The sequence below is a fragment of the Heteronotia binoei genome, chromosome 4, assembly GCF_032191835.1.
Source record: "Heteronotia binoei isolate CCM8104 ecotype False Entrance Well chromosome 4, APGP_CSIRO_Hbin_v1, whole genome shotgun sequence".
Taxonomy (NCBI): domain Eukaryota; kingdom Metazoa; phylum Chordata; class Lepidosauria; order Squamata; family Gekkonidae; genus Heteronotia; species Heteronotia binoei.
The window spans coordinates 182,189,824-182,207,735 of record NC_083226.1 but is presented as its reverse complement, the minus strand read 5'-3'; the positions used below and the strand labels follow the sequence as shown (position 1 = coordinate 182,207,735).

Here is a 17,912-nt window from a genome sequence, read left to right as displayed (position 1 = left end):
TAAGACGATGCCCAGGGACGCTAGCTAATTTGATAATTGTGGCCTTTCAATCCAGAAATGCATCTAAATGTCCGCCAGTGCCTATTTGCATGTCCTTGGGGAAAAAGCAGCCCCCACATGACCGTCAGATGTTTGAGCTAGGGTAAAGAGATGGGGGAGAGAGAGAGGGGCCGAAAGAAAGGAGTGTCAAACATGTGGCCCGAGCAACTGGCTGTCATCTGCTTCCTTCTCCCTCTCTCTTCCTTCCTTCTGCATATCAAATTGCTTGGCCAGGCTTGCTCAATCACATAGGAGCTGCAGAGCGAAACCTCTACTTTCTCCATTGGTTGAGGCTCCTCCCCCTCCTGGTGCCCTGGGGAGGGAGGGAAAAAGTCAGAGCTTCCTTTGCCCAGTTCCCTGGATCCCACGGGAGAAATACTAAGAAAGCACCTTTAAGACCAACAAGTGCTAACGTTTTAAAAGCATGTTTTAAAGTTTAAAAAAAAAATCGTTGGTCATGTTTGTCTGTGCCCTTTAAAAAAGTTTATATCTCTGCTACCTAATCCTAAACAGGCCCCGCACGACAAGGTCTCGTTTACGTCAGATCCGGCCCTCATGACAAAAGAGTTTGACACCCCTGCAATGCTGACTGGCTTGGCCTGGATAAGTGATTTAAAGAGCAAAATATTTTCTCCAAGTCGGTTGATGGGAGCGGTGGGGGATTCAAGAGCCACACAAGATGTGTGAAAGAGCCAAACGGGAGAGCCAGTTTGGTGTAGTGGTGAAGTGTGCAGACTCTTATCTGGGAGAACCGGGTTTGATTCCCCACTCCTCCACTTGCAGCTGCTGGAATGGCCTTGGGTAAGCCATAGCTATTGCAAGAGTTGTCCTTGAAAGGGCAGCTTCCATCAGAGCTCTCTCAGCTCTACCACATGACAGCCAGTTTGGTGTAGTGGTTAAGTGTGCGGACTCTTATCTGGGAGAACCAGGTTTGATTCCCCACTCCTCCACTTGCACCTGCTGGAATGGCCTTGGGTCAGCCATAGCTCTGGCAGAGGTTGTCGTTGAAAGTGCAGCTGCTGTGAGAGCCCTCTCCAGCCCCACCCACCTCACAGGGTGTCTATTGTGGGGGAGGAAGGGAAAGGAGATTGTAAGCCGCTCTGAGACTCTTTGGAGTGGAGGGCGGGATATAAATCCAATATCTTCATCTACCTCACAGGGTATCTGTTGTGGGTGAGAAGATAAAGGAGATTGTAGGCGGCTCTGAGACTCTGTCCATTCCAGCAGCTGCAAGCGGAGGAGTGGGGAAACAAACCCGGTTCTCCTAGATAAGAGTCTGCACACTTAACCACTATGGCTGACCCAAGGCCATTCCAGCAGCTGCAAACGGAGGAGTGGGGAATCAAACCCAGTTCTCCCAGATAAAAAGTCTGCACACTTAACTACTATGGCTGACCCAAGGCCATTCCAGCAGCTGCAAGCGGAGGAGTGGGGAATCAAACCCGGTTCTCCCAGATAAGAAGAAGAAGATGAAGAAGATATTGGATTTAAATCCCGCCCTCCACTCCGAAGAGTCTCAGAGCGGCTCTCAATCTCCTTTACCTTCCTCCCCCACAACAGACACCCTGTGAGGTGGGTGGGGCTGGAGAGGGCTCTCACAGCAGCTGCCCTTTCAAGGACAACCTCTGCCAGAGCTATGGCTGACCCAAGGCCATGCTAGCAGGTGCAAGTGGAGAAGTCTGCACACTTAACCACTATGGCTGACACAAGGCCCTTCCAGCTGCTCCAAGCGGAGGAGTGGGGAATCAAACCTGGTTCTCCCAGATAAGAGAGCTCTGGCTGACCCAAAACAATTCCAGCAACTGCAAGCGGAGGAATGGGGAATCACACCCGGTTCTTCCATATAAGAGTCTGCACACTTAACCACTATGGCTGACTCAAGGCCATTCCAGCAGCTGCAAGGGGAGGAGTGGGGAATCACACCCGGTTCTCCCAGATAAGAGTCTGCACACTTAACCACTATGGCTGACACAAGGCCCTTCCAGCAGTTGCAAGTGGAGGAGTGGGGAATCAAACCCGGTTCTCCCAGATAAGAGTCTGCACAATTAACCACTATGGCTGACCCATGGCCATTCCAGCAGCTCCAAGCGGAGGAGTGGGGAATCAAACCCGGTTCTCCCAGATAAGAGAGTTCTGGCTGACCCAAGGCAATTCCAGCAGCTGCCAGTGGAGGAGTGGGGAATCAAACCCAGTTCTCCCAGATAAGAGTCCACACACTTAACCACTGCACCAAACTGGTTCTCACGGAAGCTGCCCTTTCAAGGACAATGTGAGGGCTATGGCTGACCCAAGGCCATTACAGCAGCTGCAAGTGGAGGAGTGGGGAATCAAACCTGGCTCTCCCAGATAAGAGTCTGTGCACTTATCCACTACACCAAACTGGCTCTCTTGGCCTGGAAATGAGGGATATTCAGAGGAATTGCACTGCTGTGTTTTTATTTATTTTAGGAAATGGGAATGTTTCCTGGCTCCACCCCCAAAGTCCTCATACATGGTTCCTTGTTTAATACATATCCCCCGTCCTCCAAGGAGCTGTTATTATCCTAATGAGAACCAAGGCTTTTTTTTGTAGCAGGAACTCCTTTACATATTAGGCCACACCTCTGATGTAGCCAATCCTCCAAGAGCTGAGAGGGCTCTTGGCACAGGGCCTACTGTAAGCTCCAGGAGGATAGGCTACATCAGGGGGGTTTAGCCTAATATGTAAACGAGCTCCTGCTACAAAAAACACCCTGGGAAGCAGGCTAGGTGGAGGGAGGGCAACCAGTTCAAAAAGGCCACCCCAGCAAGCTCTGAAGCAGCTTGGGGTGTGTGTGTGTGTGTGAATTTGGGTCTCCCAGATCACAGCACAGCACTGTAACAGGGACACCACATTGGCTCTCTTTGGAAGAAAGGAAGGACAAAACATGCCTTAAGACAGGGGTGGCCGAACTTGCTTAATGGAAGAGCCACACAGAATAAACGCCAGATGCTTGAGAGCCACAAGACATGAATGTCAGACGTTTGAGAGCTGCAAGAAAGAAAGGAAGACGGAGGACTCCAGCAGGAGGGAGAGGTGGAAAGAAAGCAACTTTAAATGAACCCTCGAAGCTGCCAGCTGGTTTGACGTGATCTAAAGAGAGAACTTTCTTCTCCAAGCCAGCCGACGGGGCAGTGAGGTGAGAGAGCCACAGTTTGGCCACCCCTCCCCTAAGACGATAGGTAATGATGTAACTAAGTAAGAACAAATGCAAGCGAACCCTTAGAATCATAGAGTTCAAAGGGACCTCCAGGGTCATCTAGTCCAACCCCTTGCACAATGCAGGAAACTCACATATACCTTCCCCTAAATTCACAGGATCCTCATTACTGTCCGATGGCCATCTAGCCTCTGTTTAAAAACCTCTAAGGAAGGACAGCCCACCGTCTCCCAAGGAGGAAGCCTGTCAGAATCATAGAAGAGTTGGAAGGGACCTCCAGGGTCATCTAGTCCAACCCCCTGCACAATGCAGGAAACTCACAAACACCTCCCCCTAAATTCACAGGATCCTCATTGCTGTCAGATGGCCATCTAGCCTCTGTTGAAAAACCTCCAAGGAAGGAGAGCCCACCACCTCCCAAGGAGGAAGCCTGTTAGAATCATAGAAGAGTTGGAAGGGATCCCCAGGGTCATCTAGTCCAACCTCCTGCACAATGCAGGAAACTCACAAACCCCTCCCCCTAAATTCACAGGGTCTTCATTGCTGTCAGATGGGCCATCCAGCCTCTTGTTGAAAAGCCTACAAGGAAGGAGAGCCCACCACCTCCCGAGGAAGACTGTTTCACTGAGGAACCGCTCTAACTTAGAATCATCGAGTTGGAAGGGACCTCCAGGGTCATCTAGTCCAACCCCCTGCACAATATAGGAAACTCACAAACCCCTCCCCCTAAATTCACAGGGTCTTCACTGCTGTCAGATGGGCCATCCAGCCTCTGTTGAAAAGCCCACAAGGAAGAAGAGCCCACCACCTCCCGAGGAGGAAGCCTGTCAGAATCATAGAAGAGTTGGAAGGGACCTCCAGGGTCATCTAGTCCAACCCCCTGCACAATGCAGGAAACTCACAAACACCTCCCCCTAAATTCACAGGATCTTCATTGCTGTCAGATGCCCATCTAGCCTCTGTTTAAAAACCTCCAAGGAAGGAGAGCCCACCACCTCCCGAGGAAGCCAGTTCCACCTTCTCCCCTCTGTCGGCTGAGAGCCCCCTAAGCCCCCACCCACCCGGGAGACCTGACATCGGGCACTAACCTGGACCCAGGGGTAGGAGGCTCCCAACTCCACAGCGATCTTCGTCCACTTGTCAATCACAGCCCGGATCTCGGTGAGTGACATGAGGGGCAGTGTAAGGTCCGACCAAGGATGGAAGCACATGACCTTGCTGGAGGGGAAAGAAGAGAGGCTGGAGAATCAATTGCCTGAGGGCCCTGGAGATCGCACCACCCAAATCAGCTCCCCCACAGAGCAGCCCTCCCTCAGATTAAATTACAGGATGCAGCCTATTTAGCATCACTAGCTATCTAGTGAACATGAGCCAACAGTGTGATGCAGTGGCTACAAAGGCCAATGCAATTTTGAGCTGTATCAACAGAAGTATAGTGTCCAGATCACGTGATGTGGTGATATCGCTTTACTCTGCTGTGGTAAGACCTCACCTGGAGGCTTGTGTTCAGTTTTGGGCACCGCATTTTAAGAAGGATATAGACAAGCTGGAACGGGTCCAGAGGAGGGCGATGAAGATGGTGAGGGGTCTGGAGACCGAATCCTATGAGGAAAGGTTGAAGGAGCTGGGCATGTTTAGCCTGGAGAGGAGGCGGCTGAGATGTGATAGGATCACCATCTCAAGTACTTGAAGGGCTGTCATCTAGAGGATGGTGTGGAATTGTTTTCTGTGACCCCAGAAGGCAGGACCAGAACCAACGGGTTGAAATTTAATCAGAAGAGTTTTCAGCTAAACAAAAGGAAGAACTTCCTGACCGTCAGAGTGGTTCCTCAGTGGAACAGGCTTCCTCCTCAGGAGGTGGTGGGCTCTCCTTCCTTGGAGGTTTTTCAACGGATGACCCTCTGACAGCAATGAGGCTCCTGTTATTTAGTGGGAGGTGTGAGTTTCCTACATTGTGCAGGGGGTTGGACTAGATGGCACTAGACAAGATGGCCCAACTCTACGATTCTGATTCTAACATAAGGAAGAACTTCCTGACCATTAGAGCGGTTCCTCAGGGGAACAGGCTTCCTCCTTGGGAGGTGGTGGGCTCTCCATCCTCAGAGGTTTTTAAACAGAGGCTGCATCAGTGCTTAGTTCTCGTGGCCCCTTCTTATACACCCAGGGAAATGCTGATTGCCACTCTGAGGTCAGTCAGCAAGTTTTCTCCAGGTCAGATTGGCAAGGGATCCTGGAAGATTTTAGCCATCTTCTGGAGTCACTGGGTATGTGGAAGGGGGGAGGTATTTGTGAAGTTTCCTGCATTGTGCAGAGGGTTGGACTAGATGACCCTGGAGGTCCCTTCCAACTCTTCTATGATTCTAACAGGCTTCCTCCTTGGGAGGTGGTGGGCTCTTCTTCCTTGGAGGTTTTTCAACAGAAGCTAGATGGCCACCTGACAGCAATGAGGATCCTGTGGATTTAGGGGGAGGTGTTTGTGAGTTCCCTGCATTGTGCAGGGGCTGGACTAGATGGCCCTGGAGGTCCCTTTCAACTCTTCTATGATTCTAACAGGCTTCCTCCTCGAGAGGTGGTGGGCTCTCCTTCCTTGGAGGTTTTTAAGCAGAGGCTAGATGGCCATCTGAGGCAATGAGGATCCTGTGAATTAGGCAGGTCATGGGATTCTAGGACAGCAGAAAAGGAAAGGCTCTGATGCTCTCGCACGTCATAATATTTGGCCTAAGGAAAGCCTTCTCAAAAGCTGACATGCTGGAAATTATTTTGGCCTCGAAGGAGCTGTTAAGACCCTGGAGAGCTGCTGCCACTCTGAGCAAAGAGACTTCATGCTTTTGCATCCATCACAGGCGGCAGCCACTGACAGACCGCTCCTGTGTGGATCCATCTAACCCCTTTTAAGGGCATCGGTCCTCACGGATATCAGCAGGGCCCTTTTTGTAGCAGGTGCTCCTTTGCATATTAGGCCACACCCCCTTGATGTAGCCAATCTTCCGAGGGCTCTCCATACAGGGCCTGCTGTAAGCTGCAGGAGGATTGGCTACATCGGGGGGGGGGGGGGTGGCCTAATATGCAAAAGAGTTTCTGCTACGAAAAGAGCCCTGAATAGCACTACATCGACTTTCGGCAAATGCCGCTGTGGAGAAACGCCATTTTAGTCAGTGGTGGTGCTTCATTTGGCAGGGGTCAGTAAATCCCTCAGCAGGCTTTGTAGCCTTCCCCTCACTCCCCCCCTCCCTTCCAGAGCCAAACCAACAACGCTAGGGGGAAAATCTCCTAGAGAGGCAGGAAGTGCTTTTGTTCTTGGCATGTGTGTTAGCAGGAAGAGAAGGGCAGTTGGAAGCCAGCGCTCGAGCGAGCATGTGGTGAGCAATGGAGGCTCCTGCCTGGGAGGCCCCAGGCAGTCAGACCAAGTAAGTCATTCTCATAGACAGGGCAAGTGTAGACCAGGGACAATACGATGCGTTTAAAAACCACCTTTATTTTGTTATGCTGTTTGCTGTGCGTGTGCTGTGCTGTGCTAACTTTTTAAATTCAACTTTTTTTGTTTTGTTTTTCTTTCCCTATCTTTTTCTCTTTTTAAATAAATATATTTTTACTGTTTAAATGCTGGCAGTCAATCTCTGTACCACCTAGATCCCCAGACCGCTTTAGACCACGCTGTGTTAAGAAGGGGGCCCCAGGTGAAGGGGGGAAGGCATGCAGTTGGATAAGGTGCCAATCCTCCAGGGGTGCCCCAAAGAAGCGCTGAGGTCTCTGTGAAACCCAAGTGCAGGGTGGCAGAGGACCTGGAGGCTTAGCCTCATAGCTGGAAAGGGGGATTGCGAGTCCTGTTCCTCTCAATCTGAACCCCGGGACTGAGCAGGTGGTGGCAGCGAGCCCAAGGGGCAGGAGGAGAAATAGCTCCCTCCAGGAGTTGGCGACTCCACAGGGAGCTGACGGGACTGGGTCTGAAGGCAGAATCGGGCCGGTTCCGTCACAGCCGCAATTTAATAACTCGTTTGAGTTAAGAGCCCCGTGGTGCAGAGTGTTAAAGCTGCAGTACTGCAGTCCTAAGCTCTGCTCACGACCTGAGTTCGATACCCGGCGGAAGCTGGGTTTTCAGGTAGCCGGCTCCAGGTCGACTCAGGCTTCCATCCTTCCGAGGTCGGTCAAATGAGTCCCCAGTTTGCTGGGGAGAAAGTGTAGATGACTGGGGAAGGCAATGGCAAACCACCCTGTCAAAAGCCTGCCGTGAAAACGTTGTGAAAACAACGTCACCCCAGAGTCGGAAACTACCTTTACCTTTAAGAGCCCCTTGGCGCAAAGTGTTAAAGCTGCAGTACTGCAGTCCTAAGCTCTGCTTACCACCTGAGTTCGATCCCCAGAGGAAGCTGGGTTTTCAGGCAGCCGGCTCAAGGTTGACTCAGCCTTCCATCCTTCCGAGGTGGGTAAAATGAGAACCCAGCTTGCTGAGGGGGAAGTGTAGATGACTGGGGAAGGCAATGGCAAACCACCCCGTAAAAAGTCTGCCGTGAAAACGTTGTGAAAGCAGCGTCACCCCAGAGTCGGAAACGACTGGTGCTTGCACAGGAGACCTTCCCTTTCCTGAATAATAAAGGACTTTTAAAAATCCATCCTGAACCTTTTGCCCATCGACTGCATCAAACGTCTCCCGCTCTTGCGTTCTACAGGAAGTAGCACAAAAGCAGTTGAAACGGCAGCGCACCCTGGCTTTCCTTGTCCATTCCCCTCGCCTGGCCGAGAGCCCCCTCCCAGCACTGCCTCTTGAGGAGGGGCCTGACAACTGCAGTATTTGCAAGCCAGAAAGCGGGAAAGCGAAGGCCACGAGCATGCCAAAGTGGGACAGCGTGACGGCGGAGAGTGCAAACCCTCCTCAGAAGCGGCAACAGGGCAGTTTCCTCAATCCCACAGAATTTCTTTCCTAATACCCAGCCGGTACCTGCCTCCCCTTAATTTAAACCCATTATTGGGAGTCCTCTCCGCTGCTGCCAAGAGGGACAGCTCGCTGCCCTCCTCTAAGCGACAGGACACAATCCGAGAGAGGTCACGATAACGGATAACACCACAAAAAATGCCAGCTAAGAAGTATATAGAAACCAGTCCAAATGTCCAAAACATGCCTATTCAAGTCTCTAAGTACTGTGGTGACAAGCCAATCGATTAAGTACTTGTTTCTTTCCAGTCTTCATCAGACCCGGGACCAATATTGATTCAACATTGCGCCAAGAAGCCACATACTGAGCTGCAGCCGATGTGAAATTGCTGCTGGAGACGTTCTGCGTCCCTCTTTTTTTGAAAACTGTGTAAAGAATCTATATAATTGAATCAATATCGGTCCCAGGTCTGGTGAAGACTGGAAAGAAACAAGTACTTAATCGATTGGCTTGTCACCACACTGCTTTGGGACTTGAATGTACATGTTTTGGACATTTGGACTGATTTCTATATACCTCTTAGTAAATTGGTCTCAAGTTTGCATTTTTTTGTTGTGTTCTCCTCAAAGTGGCAGCAGCTCTTCAAATCCTTCCAGAGAGCAATTCTGTCCTTCCTCAGTCTCCTCTTCTATTATTTACTATTTATTGCACTTGTATCCCGTCCTCCCCAAACAGGCTCAGGGCGGCTAACAACACAGTTTGATAGCAGATTCACTTATATTAAAAATAAACATCATTAAAACGTTCAAATATTAAAACAATTCATATACAACTCAGATGGCGTTCTGTCTGGTTTAAAATCATTTATGTTGATACGGTGGGGTAGATCGTACACACCCCCGTAGACGTTAAGAATCCCTCCAGTTAGTTCTTAAAAGCCTGCCTGAAAAGATATGGCTTACAGGCCCTGCGGAACTGTAATACATCCCACATGGCCCTAATCTCCTCCGGGAAGGCATTCCAGAGGGCAGGCGCAGCCACGGAGAAGGCTCTTGCCCGTGTAGTAGTCAAACGGGCCTCCTTTAGCCCGGGGGTCTTTAACAGATCTAACGAACGTGATCGTAGAGCTCTCCGGGGCTCGTGTGGGGAAAGGCGGTCCCGGAGGTAGACAGGTCCCAAGCCACATAGGGCTTCAAAGGTCATGACCAGCACTTTGAACCGGGCTCAGAACGCTACAGGCTGAATCTTCCCAAGTCCCTCAGCCTTCCCTCACAGGGTTGGGTCTCCAGGCCCCTGATCCCCCTCCTCGCTCTCCTCTGCACACGCTCCGTTCCGCCCACAGCCTTCTTGAAGCGAGGCCTCCAGAACTGAAGGAGGCACCCAGACCACCACGGCAAAAGGAAGTGCCTCCCAGGGCTGTTTCCCTCTCCTAATCTGCCCCAGATGGACTAGACCAGGGGTGGGGAACAGTGGCTCTCCGGATGTTTTTTTTTGCCTACAACTCCCATCAGCCCCAGCCAGCATGGCCATGCTGGCTGGAGCTCATGGGAGTTGTAGGCAAAAAAACCATCTGGAGAGCCACTGTTCCCCACTCCTGGACTAGATGGAGCACTGACTTGGCTGGGGGAAGCTGCTCCCATGGATGTGAGCAGGGGAACCCTCAGAGACTCGGAGCACACCAGCTTTCACTAGCTGAATGAGGGCGTCGCCATGGACCAACGCAAGCAGCAGTGGCGCTGAGGTGCTGCCCATGCCCTGGGAACAGTCGCGCTGGTCTATCGGGTGCAGGGCTACAATTACCACACGCCTCGAGCAGACGCTGCACGGAACAACGGGTGGTCATCGGCATCTGGGAAAGGAGAGGAAACGGAGTGAGGAGCGGGTAGAAAGCAGGGCTGCCAATCCCCAGGTGGGGGCAGGGGATCCCCCGGTTTGGAGGCCCTCCCCCCGCTTCAGGGTCATCAGAAAGGGGGGGAGGAGGAAAACTGCTGCTGGGCACTCCATTATTCCCCTATGGAGACCCATTCCCATTGGATATAATGAAGAATTGATCTGGGGGTATCTGGCGCTCTAAGGGCTCTGATTTTTGAGGTACAGGTACCAAAGTTCAGCATAGCATCCAGTGCCTCTCCCCAAAATACCCTCCAGGTTTCAAAAAGGCTGGACCAGGGAGTCCAATTCTATGAGCCCCGAAAAGAAAGAATTCCATGACCCCCCCACCCTCTCCTTCATTATTTCCAATGGAGTGAAGGCATTTAAAAGGCGTGCGGTCCCTTTAAATGTGATGGCCAGAACTCCCTCTGGAGTTCAACTGTGCTCGACACACCCTTGCTCCTGGCTCCACCCCCAAAGTCTCCTGACTCCTCCCCCAAAGTCCCCAGTTGGACCTGCCAACCGTAGAAGGAGAGGGGCCCTCAGCAACGGGGCAGAGAGGCCGAGGCCTTCATAAGAACATGAGAAGGACCCTGCTTGATCAGACCAGTGAGGGTGCATCTAGTCCAGCATCCTGCCTCACACAGTGGCCAACCAGTTCCTCTGGAGGGCCAACAAAAGGGCAGAGAGGCCGAGGCCTTCCCCTGAGAAGAACATCAGAAGAGCCCAGCTGGATCAGACCAGGGAGGGTCCATCTAGTCCAGCCTCCTGTCTCACACAGTGGCCAACCAGTTCCTCTGGAGGGCCAACAAAAGGGCAGAGAGGCCGAGGCCTTGCCCTGAGAAGAACATCTGAAGAGCCCTGCTGGACCAGACCAGTAGTCCATCTAGTCCAGCCTCCTGTCTCACACAGTGACCAACCAGTTCCTCTGCAGGGCCAACAACAGGGCAGAGAGGCCGAGGCCTTCCCCTGAGAAGAACATCAGAAGAGCCCTGCTGGTTCAGACCAGGGAGGGTCCATCTAGTCCAGCCTCCTGCCTCACACAGTGGCCAGCCAGATCCTCTGGAGGGCCAACAACAGGGCAGAGTGGTTGAGGCCTTCCCCTGAGAAGAACATCAGAAGAACCCTGCTGGATCAGACCAGTGAGGGTCCATCTAGTCCAGCCTCCTGCCTCACACAGAGGCCAACCAGTTTCTCTGGAGGGCCAACAACAGAATAGAGAGGCCGAGGCCTTCCCTGATAAGAGCATAAGAAGAGTCCTGCTGGATCAGACCAGTGAGGGTCCATCTAGTCCAGCCTCCTGCCTCACACAGTGGCCAGCCAGATCCTCTGGAGGGCCAACAACAGGGCAGAGTGGTTGAGGCCTTCCCCTGAGAAGAACATCAGAAGAGCCCTGCTGGATCAGACCAGTGAGAGTCCATCTAGTCCAGCCTCCTGCCTCACACAGGGGCCAATCAGTTCCTCTGGAGGGCCAACAACAGGGCAGAGAGGCCGAACATGAGAAGAACCCTGCTGGATCAGACCAGTGAGGGTCCATCTAGTCCAGCCTCCTGCCTCACACAGAGGCCAACCAGTTTCTCTGGAGGGCCAACAACAGAACAGAGAGGCCGAGGCCTTCCCTGATAAGAGCATAAGAAGAGTCCTGCTAGATCAGACCAGTGAGAGTCCATCTAGTCCAGCCTCCTGTCTCACACAGTGGCCAGACAGTTCCTCTGGAGGGCCAACAACAGGGCAGAGAAGCCGAGGCCTTTCCCTGAGAAGAACATCAGAAGAGCCCTGCTGGATCACGCCAGTGAGGGTCCATCTAGTCCACCCTCCTGTCTCACACAGTGGCCAGACAGTTCCTCTGGAGGGCCAACAACAGGGCAGAGAAGCCGAGGCCTTTCCCTGAGAAGAACATCAGAAGAGCCCTGCTGGAACAGACCAGGGAGGGTCCATCTAGTCCAGCCTCCTGTCTCACACAGTGGCCAGACAGTTCCTCTGGAGGGCCAACAACAGGGCAGAGAGACCGAGGCCTTCCCCTGAGAAGAACATCAGGAGAGCCCTGCTGGGTCACACCAGGGAGGGTCCATCTAGTCCAGCCTGCTGTCTCACACAGCAGCCAACCAGTTCTTCTGGAGGGACAACAGCAGGGCAGAGAGGCTGAGGCTTTCGTAAGAACATCAGAAGATCCCTGCTGGATCAGACCAGCGGTCCATCTAATCCTGCATCTGTCCAGTTCTTCTGGACAGCCAACAACAGCGCATCCTTCGCCTGATGTTGCCTCCTGCCTCTGGGCTTCAGAGGATTAGTGCCCCTGGATGTGGAGGTTCCCCCTCAGTCACCATCAGTGTTCCCTGTAAGCCGAGTTAGTCTGAGATAGCTCACAGATTTTAGCCTCCGGCTCACACATTTTTGTCTTAGCTCAGGAAGGACAACCCCAGAGCACGATAATTTGTGCAGTGGCTCACAACTTCCGCGCCAGTGGCTCACAAAGTAAAATTTTTGCTCACAAGACTCTGCAGCTTAGAGGGGACATTGGTCACCTTGACTAATAGCATTGATAGACTTCTCCTCCATGAGTGTATCTAACCCCCTTTTCAAGCTTTTTATTCCTGTTGCCATCGCAACATCCTTTAGAAGTAAATCCCACATTTTAGCCACTCTCTTTTGGGATATATGTTTATACAACTAAACGAGACAGCGGACAATGAACATATCAAGCTGCCTCCTACTGAATCAGACCCTGGGTCCATCAAAGTCAGTCTTGTCTACTCAGACTGGCAGCAGCTCTTCAGAGTCTCAAGCTGAGGTTTTTCACACCTATTTGCCTGGACCCTTTTAATTGGAGATGCCGGGGATTGAACCTGGGACCTTCTGCTCACCAAGCAGATGCTCTACCACTGAGCCACAGCCCCATTCATGGCTCTCCAGGGTCTCAAGCTGAGGTTTTTCACGCCTACTTGCCTGGACCCTTTTTAGTTGGAGATGCCTGGGACTGAACCTGGGACCTTCTGCTTACCAAGCAGATGCTCTACCACTGAGCCACAGCCCCATTCATGGCTCTCCAGCGGAGGTTTTTCACGCCTACTTGCCGGGACCCTTTTTAGTTGGAGATGTCGGGGATTGAACCTGGGACCTTCTGCTTCCCAAGCAGATGCTCTACCACTGAGCCACAGCCCCATTCATGGCTCTCCAGGGTCTCCAGTGGAGGTTTTTCACGCCTACTTGCCTGGACCCTTTTTAGTGGGAGATGCCGGGGATTGAACCTGGGACCTTCTGCTTCCCAAGCAGATGCTCTACCACTGAGCCACAGCCCCATTCATGGCTCTCCAGGGTCTCAAGCTGAGGTTTTTCACGCCTACTTGCCTGGACCCTTTTTAGTTGGAGATGCCCGGGATTGAACCTGGGACCTTCTGCTTCCCAAGCTGATGCTCTACCACTGAGCCACAGCCCCATTCATGGCTCCCCAGGTTCTCAAGCTGAGGTTTTTCACACCTATTTGCCTGGACCCTTTTTTGGAGATGCCAGGGATTGAACCTGGGACCTTCTGCTTTCCAAGCAGATGCTCTGCCACTGAGCCACAGCCCCATTCATGGCTCACCAGGGTCTCCAGCAGAGGTTTTTCACGCCTACTTGCCTGGACCCTTTTTAGTTGGAGATGCCAGGGATTGAACCTGGGACCTTCTGCTTACCAAGCAGATGCTCTGCCACTGAGCCACAGCCCCATTCATGGCTCTCCAGGGTCTCAAGCTGAGGTTTTTCACGCCTACTTGCCTGGACCCTTTTTAGTGGGAGATGCCGGGGACTGAACCTGGGACCTTCTGCTTCCCAAGCAGATGCTCTACCACTGAGCCACAGCCCCATTCATGGCTCTCCAGGGTCTCAAGCTGAGGTTTTTCATGCCTGCTTGCGTGGACCCTTTTTAGTTGGAGATGCCGGGGATTGAACCTGGAACCTTCTGCTTACCAAGCTGATGCTCTGCCACTGAGCCACCGTCCCTCCCCATTTTATTGAAAAACAGTGAGAAGAACCCACACAAGCATGACAGAGATGCTTGGCACAGGCGTCTGCTATCAGTGCAGGAATGGGGGAGGGGGATTCACACAGGGGTGCTCAATACAGTGCTTGTTTATTAAGCTCTAAACGGCAACCAAGATAGGTTTTACCTTTTTTCTGCAAGCTCAAATTAATCCCTATCAGAAACATAAAGCCTGACATAGCCCCACTATAAAGGCTTCCTATATGTGTTTAGGCAGTAAACTGGGGAGGGGAAGAACAGGCACAAAGAGAGAGGAAAATGCTCCAAAACTGCCATGTGGAAAAATCCTAAAGTGTGCTAATTGTGCATACATGATTGAGAAGACGTCTATTCTGCGGCCTGCTTTCTGTTGAATCTGAGGGAGGGATTCGGGAACTTCTGAGGATACTTTGGCAGCTCATCATATCGGGATGTAATTTCATTATTCTTCTTTGCGTGTGCCCCCACCTTTCTCCTTAGAGAGCCAGTCTGGTGTAGTGGTTAAGTGTGTGGACTCTCATCTGGGAGAACCGGGTTTGTTTCCCCACTCCTCCACTTGCAGCAGCTGGAATGGCCTTGGGTCAGCCATAGCTCTGGCAGAGGTTGTCCTTGAAAGGGCAGCTCCTGTTGGAGCTCTCTCAGCCCCACCCACCTCACAGGGTGTCTGTTGTGGGGGAGGAAGGGAAAGGAGATTGTGAGCTGCTCTGAGACTCTTCGGAGTGGAGGGCGGGATATAAATCCAATATCTTCATCTACCTCACAGGGTGTCTGTTGTAGGGGAGGAAGGGAAAGGAGATTGAGAGCCGCTCTGAGACTCTTTGGAGTGGAGGCAATAAGATAAAATGCTCTCAATGGAACTACGATAAAAGGCAACCAGCAGACTCCCTGACAGTTGTAATGATCTTAAGAGTCTTAAGTAGTATAGTCGTTGCTGGGCCTTTTTCTCTAGAGCTAAAATATTTGCCCCCCATGTTAGATCCTGTTTCATGGTAATTCCCAGAAACTTCCATTCTGTCACCTGTTCTACCATAACACCATCAATAAACAACGGCTGGATGTCCAAACTATTCTTCCTGTAATCCACTATAATTTCCTTCGTCTTATTTATATTAAAAATAAGAGTCTCAGAGCGGCTCTCAATCTCCTTTCCCTTCCTCCCCTACAACAGACACCCTGTGAGGTAGATGAAGATATTGGATTTATATCCCACCCTCCACTCCGAAGAGTCTCAGAGCGGCTCACAATCTCCTTTCCCTTCCTCCCCCACAACAGACACCCTGTGAGGTGGGTGAGGCTGAGAGGGCTCTCCCAGCAGCTGCCCTTTCCAGGACAAACTCTGCCAGAGCTGTGACTGACCCAAGGACATTCCAGCAGCTGCAAGGGGAGGAGTGGGGAATCAAATCCGGTTCTCCCAGTTAAGAGTCCGCGCACATCACCACGACACCAAACTGGTTCTCCAGGTGAGCCCTTCCAGGAACAGAGAGAGAGCTCAAGCGGTGGGTGACTGACTTCTTCTCTCAGTCCTGCCACCTCCCCTCTTCCCCTGTCGAAAAATGCAGCCTGCCACGAGGCATCCCCCCTGAGAGGGCCAAACTCCATTCTCCAAATGGCTCCACGAAACTTTGGCCAGGACTGAGCAGATTCTTACCAGGTTCGGGGGCATCCGGCTGCAGCGCAGGGAAATCGTTGTCAAAGACGAACGTGCTCTCGTATTCGGGATTGACCTGTGTCGGACGAAGCAAGAGTAGAGCTATCACCTGAACCTCCAGGGTGCAAGACCGCCTAATGCTGTAGGCCTACCGCCTACAAAGTAAAACCAGGCTTTGGCTCCTGACTACTTCAAATTAGAGCCAGAGATGAGTAAGAATCCAGCATTCAGATGGGGGGTTGGGAAGAAGCAATCACCAAGAAGAAGAAGATGATATTGGATTTATATCCCGCCCTCCACTGCGAAGAGTCTCAGAGCGGCTCACAATCTCCTTTCCCTTCCTCCCCCACAACAGACACTCTGTGAGGTGGGTGGGGCTGGAGAGGGCTCTCACAGCAGCTGCCCTTTCAAGGACAACCTCTGCCAGAGCTATGGCTGACCCAAGGCCATGCCAGCAGGTGCAAGTGGAGGAGTGGGGACTCAAACCCGGTTCTCCCAGATAAGAGTCCACACACTTAACCACTACACCAAACTGGCTCTCACAGAAGCTGCCCTTTCAAGGACAGAGTCTCAGAGCTGCTCACAATCTCCTTTCCCTTCCTCCCCCAAAACAGACACCCTGTGAGGTGGGTGGGGCTGGAGAGGGCTCTCACAGCAGCTGCCCTTTCAAGGACAACCTCTGCCAGAGCTATGGCTAACCCAAGGCCATGCCAGCAGGTGCAAGTGGAGGAGTGGGGAATCAAACCCGGTTCTCCCAGATAAGAGTCCGCACACTTAACCACTACACCAAATTGGCTCTCACAGAAGCTGCCCTTTCAAGGACAGAGTCTTAGAGCGGCTCACAATCTCCTTTCCCTTCCTCCCCCACAACAGACACTCTGTGAGGTGGGTGGGGCTGGAGAGGGCTCTCACAGCAGCTGCCCTTTCAAGGACAGAGTCTCAGAGCTGCTCACAATCTCCTTTCCCTTCCTCCCCCACAACAGACACCCTGTGAGGTGGGTGGGGCTGGAGAGGGCTCTCACAGCAGCTGCCGTTTCAAGGACAGAGTCTCAGAGCTGCTCACAATCTCCTTTACCTTCCTCCCCCACAACAGACACCCTGTGAGGTGGGTGGGGTTGGAGAGGGCTCTCACAGCGGCTGCCCTTTCAAGGACAGAGTCTCAGAGCCACTCACAATCTCCTTTACCTTCCACCCCCACAACAGACACCTTGTGAGGTAGATGAAGATACTGGAACTTTTTCCACGCCATCTTAAATACTTCTAAATCATAGCCTCTTAAAGTTCTCGTTAACTTGTCCATTTCACTCCATGTCATAACTTTTACAATCCAATCCCATTACTCTGGTGTTTTTTCTTGCTTCCACAACTGCGCATACAATGTCCTAGCAGCTGAGAGCAAGCACCAGATTAAAGTTCTATCTTCTCTTGGAAATTTTTCCATTTGTAATCCCAACAGAAAAGTCTCTGCAACTTTGTTTAAATTCGTATCCCGAGATCTTAAGAAATCTCTTGCTGAATCATCTGCCAAAACATTTTAGCTCTTCCTTATTGTAGGTTCTTGACTGACATAAACACACTGCATCGCAGAGCTTTGGGGGGGGGGGGTCGTGGCTGAAGGCTGTCAGCCTCAGTGATGTTCCCTTTTGCTTTCAAGTCAGGAACAGGATCTTAAGGTCACACAGCAGAGACAGGTGAGCTTCAAATGACATGCATTTCTGAGGAAGGAAATCCACGAATGGGAGGAACTGGTTTCAAGAGAAGAGAGCTGACACGGTCTGCAGTTCTTACACAGGGAACTAAATGAGCAGGGCATCCACCCCATAAGACCAAACCTAGTGTCAGTCTAGGATCTGGGAAACCTCAGTTCAAATCCCCAGCTCTGCCACGGACGCTTGCTGGGTGACTTTGAGCCAGCTGCACTCTCTCAGCCAGTTTGGTATAGTGGTTAAGTGTGAGGTCTCTTATCTGGGAGAACTGGGTTTGATTCTCCACTCCTCCACTTGCAGCTGCTGGAATGGCCTTGGGTCAGCCATAGCTCTGGCAGAGGTTGTCCTTGAAAGGGCAGTTGCTGTGAGAGCCCTCTCCAGCTCCACCCACCTCGCAGGGTGTCTGTTGTGTGGGGAGAAGATATAGGAGATTGTGAGCCGCTCTGAGTCTCTGTCCTTGAAAGGGCAGCTGCTGGGGGAGCCCTCTCAGCCCCACCCACCTCACAGGATGTCTGTTGTGGGGGGAGAAGATATAGGAGATTGTAAGCCTCTCTGAGTCTCTGTCCTTGAAAGGGCAGCTGCTGGGAGAGCCATCTC

General features: G+C 52.0%; 1 protein-coding gene and 1 non-coding gene across 2 annotated transcripts in view; both read right to left on the bottom strand.

Moving 5' to 3' along the window:
• The window catches only part of GALT (galactose-1-phosphate uridylyltransferase), a 37,216-nt gene that overhangs the window by 16,008 nt on the left and 3,296 nt on the right, over nucleotides 1-17,912 (bottom strand). Inside the window, exons 3-5 of the mRNA XM_060236255.1 lie at nucleotides 15,610-15,685; nucleotides 9,890-9,938; nucleotides 4,307-4,436 (exon numbers count right to left, since the gene is read on the bottom strand). Coding sequence (XP_060092238.1) covers nucleotides 4,307-4,436; nucleotides 9,890-9,938; nucleotides 15,610-15,685 — 255 coding nt within the window. The remainder of the gene's footprint in view (nucleotides 1-4,306; nucleotides 4,437-9,889; nucleotides 9,939-15,609; nucleotides 15,686-17,912) is intronic.
• Nucleotides 13,460-13,531, bottom strand: TRNAS-GGA (transfer RNA serine (anticodon GGA)). Its single transcript has one exon. It is a non-coding gene; the product is annotated as a tRNA-Ser (tRNA).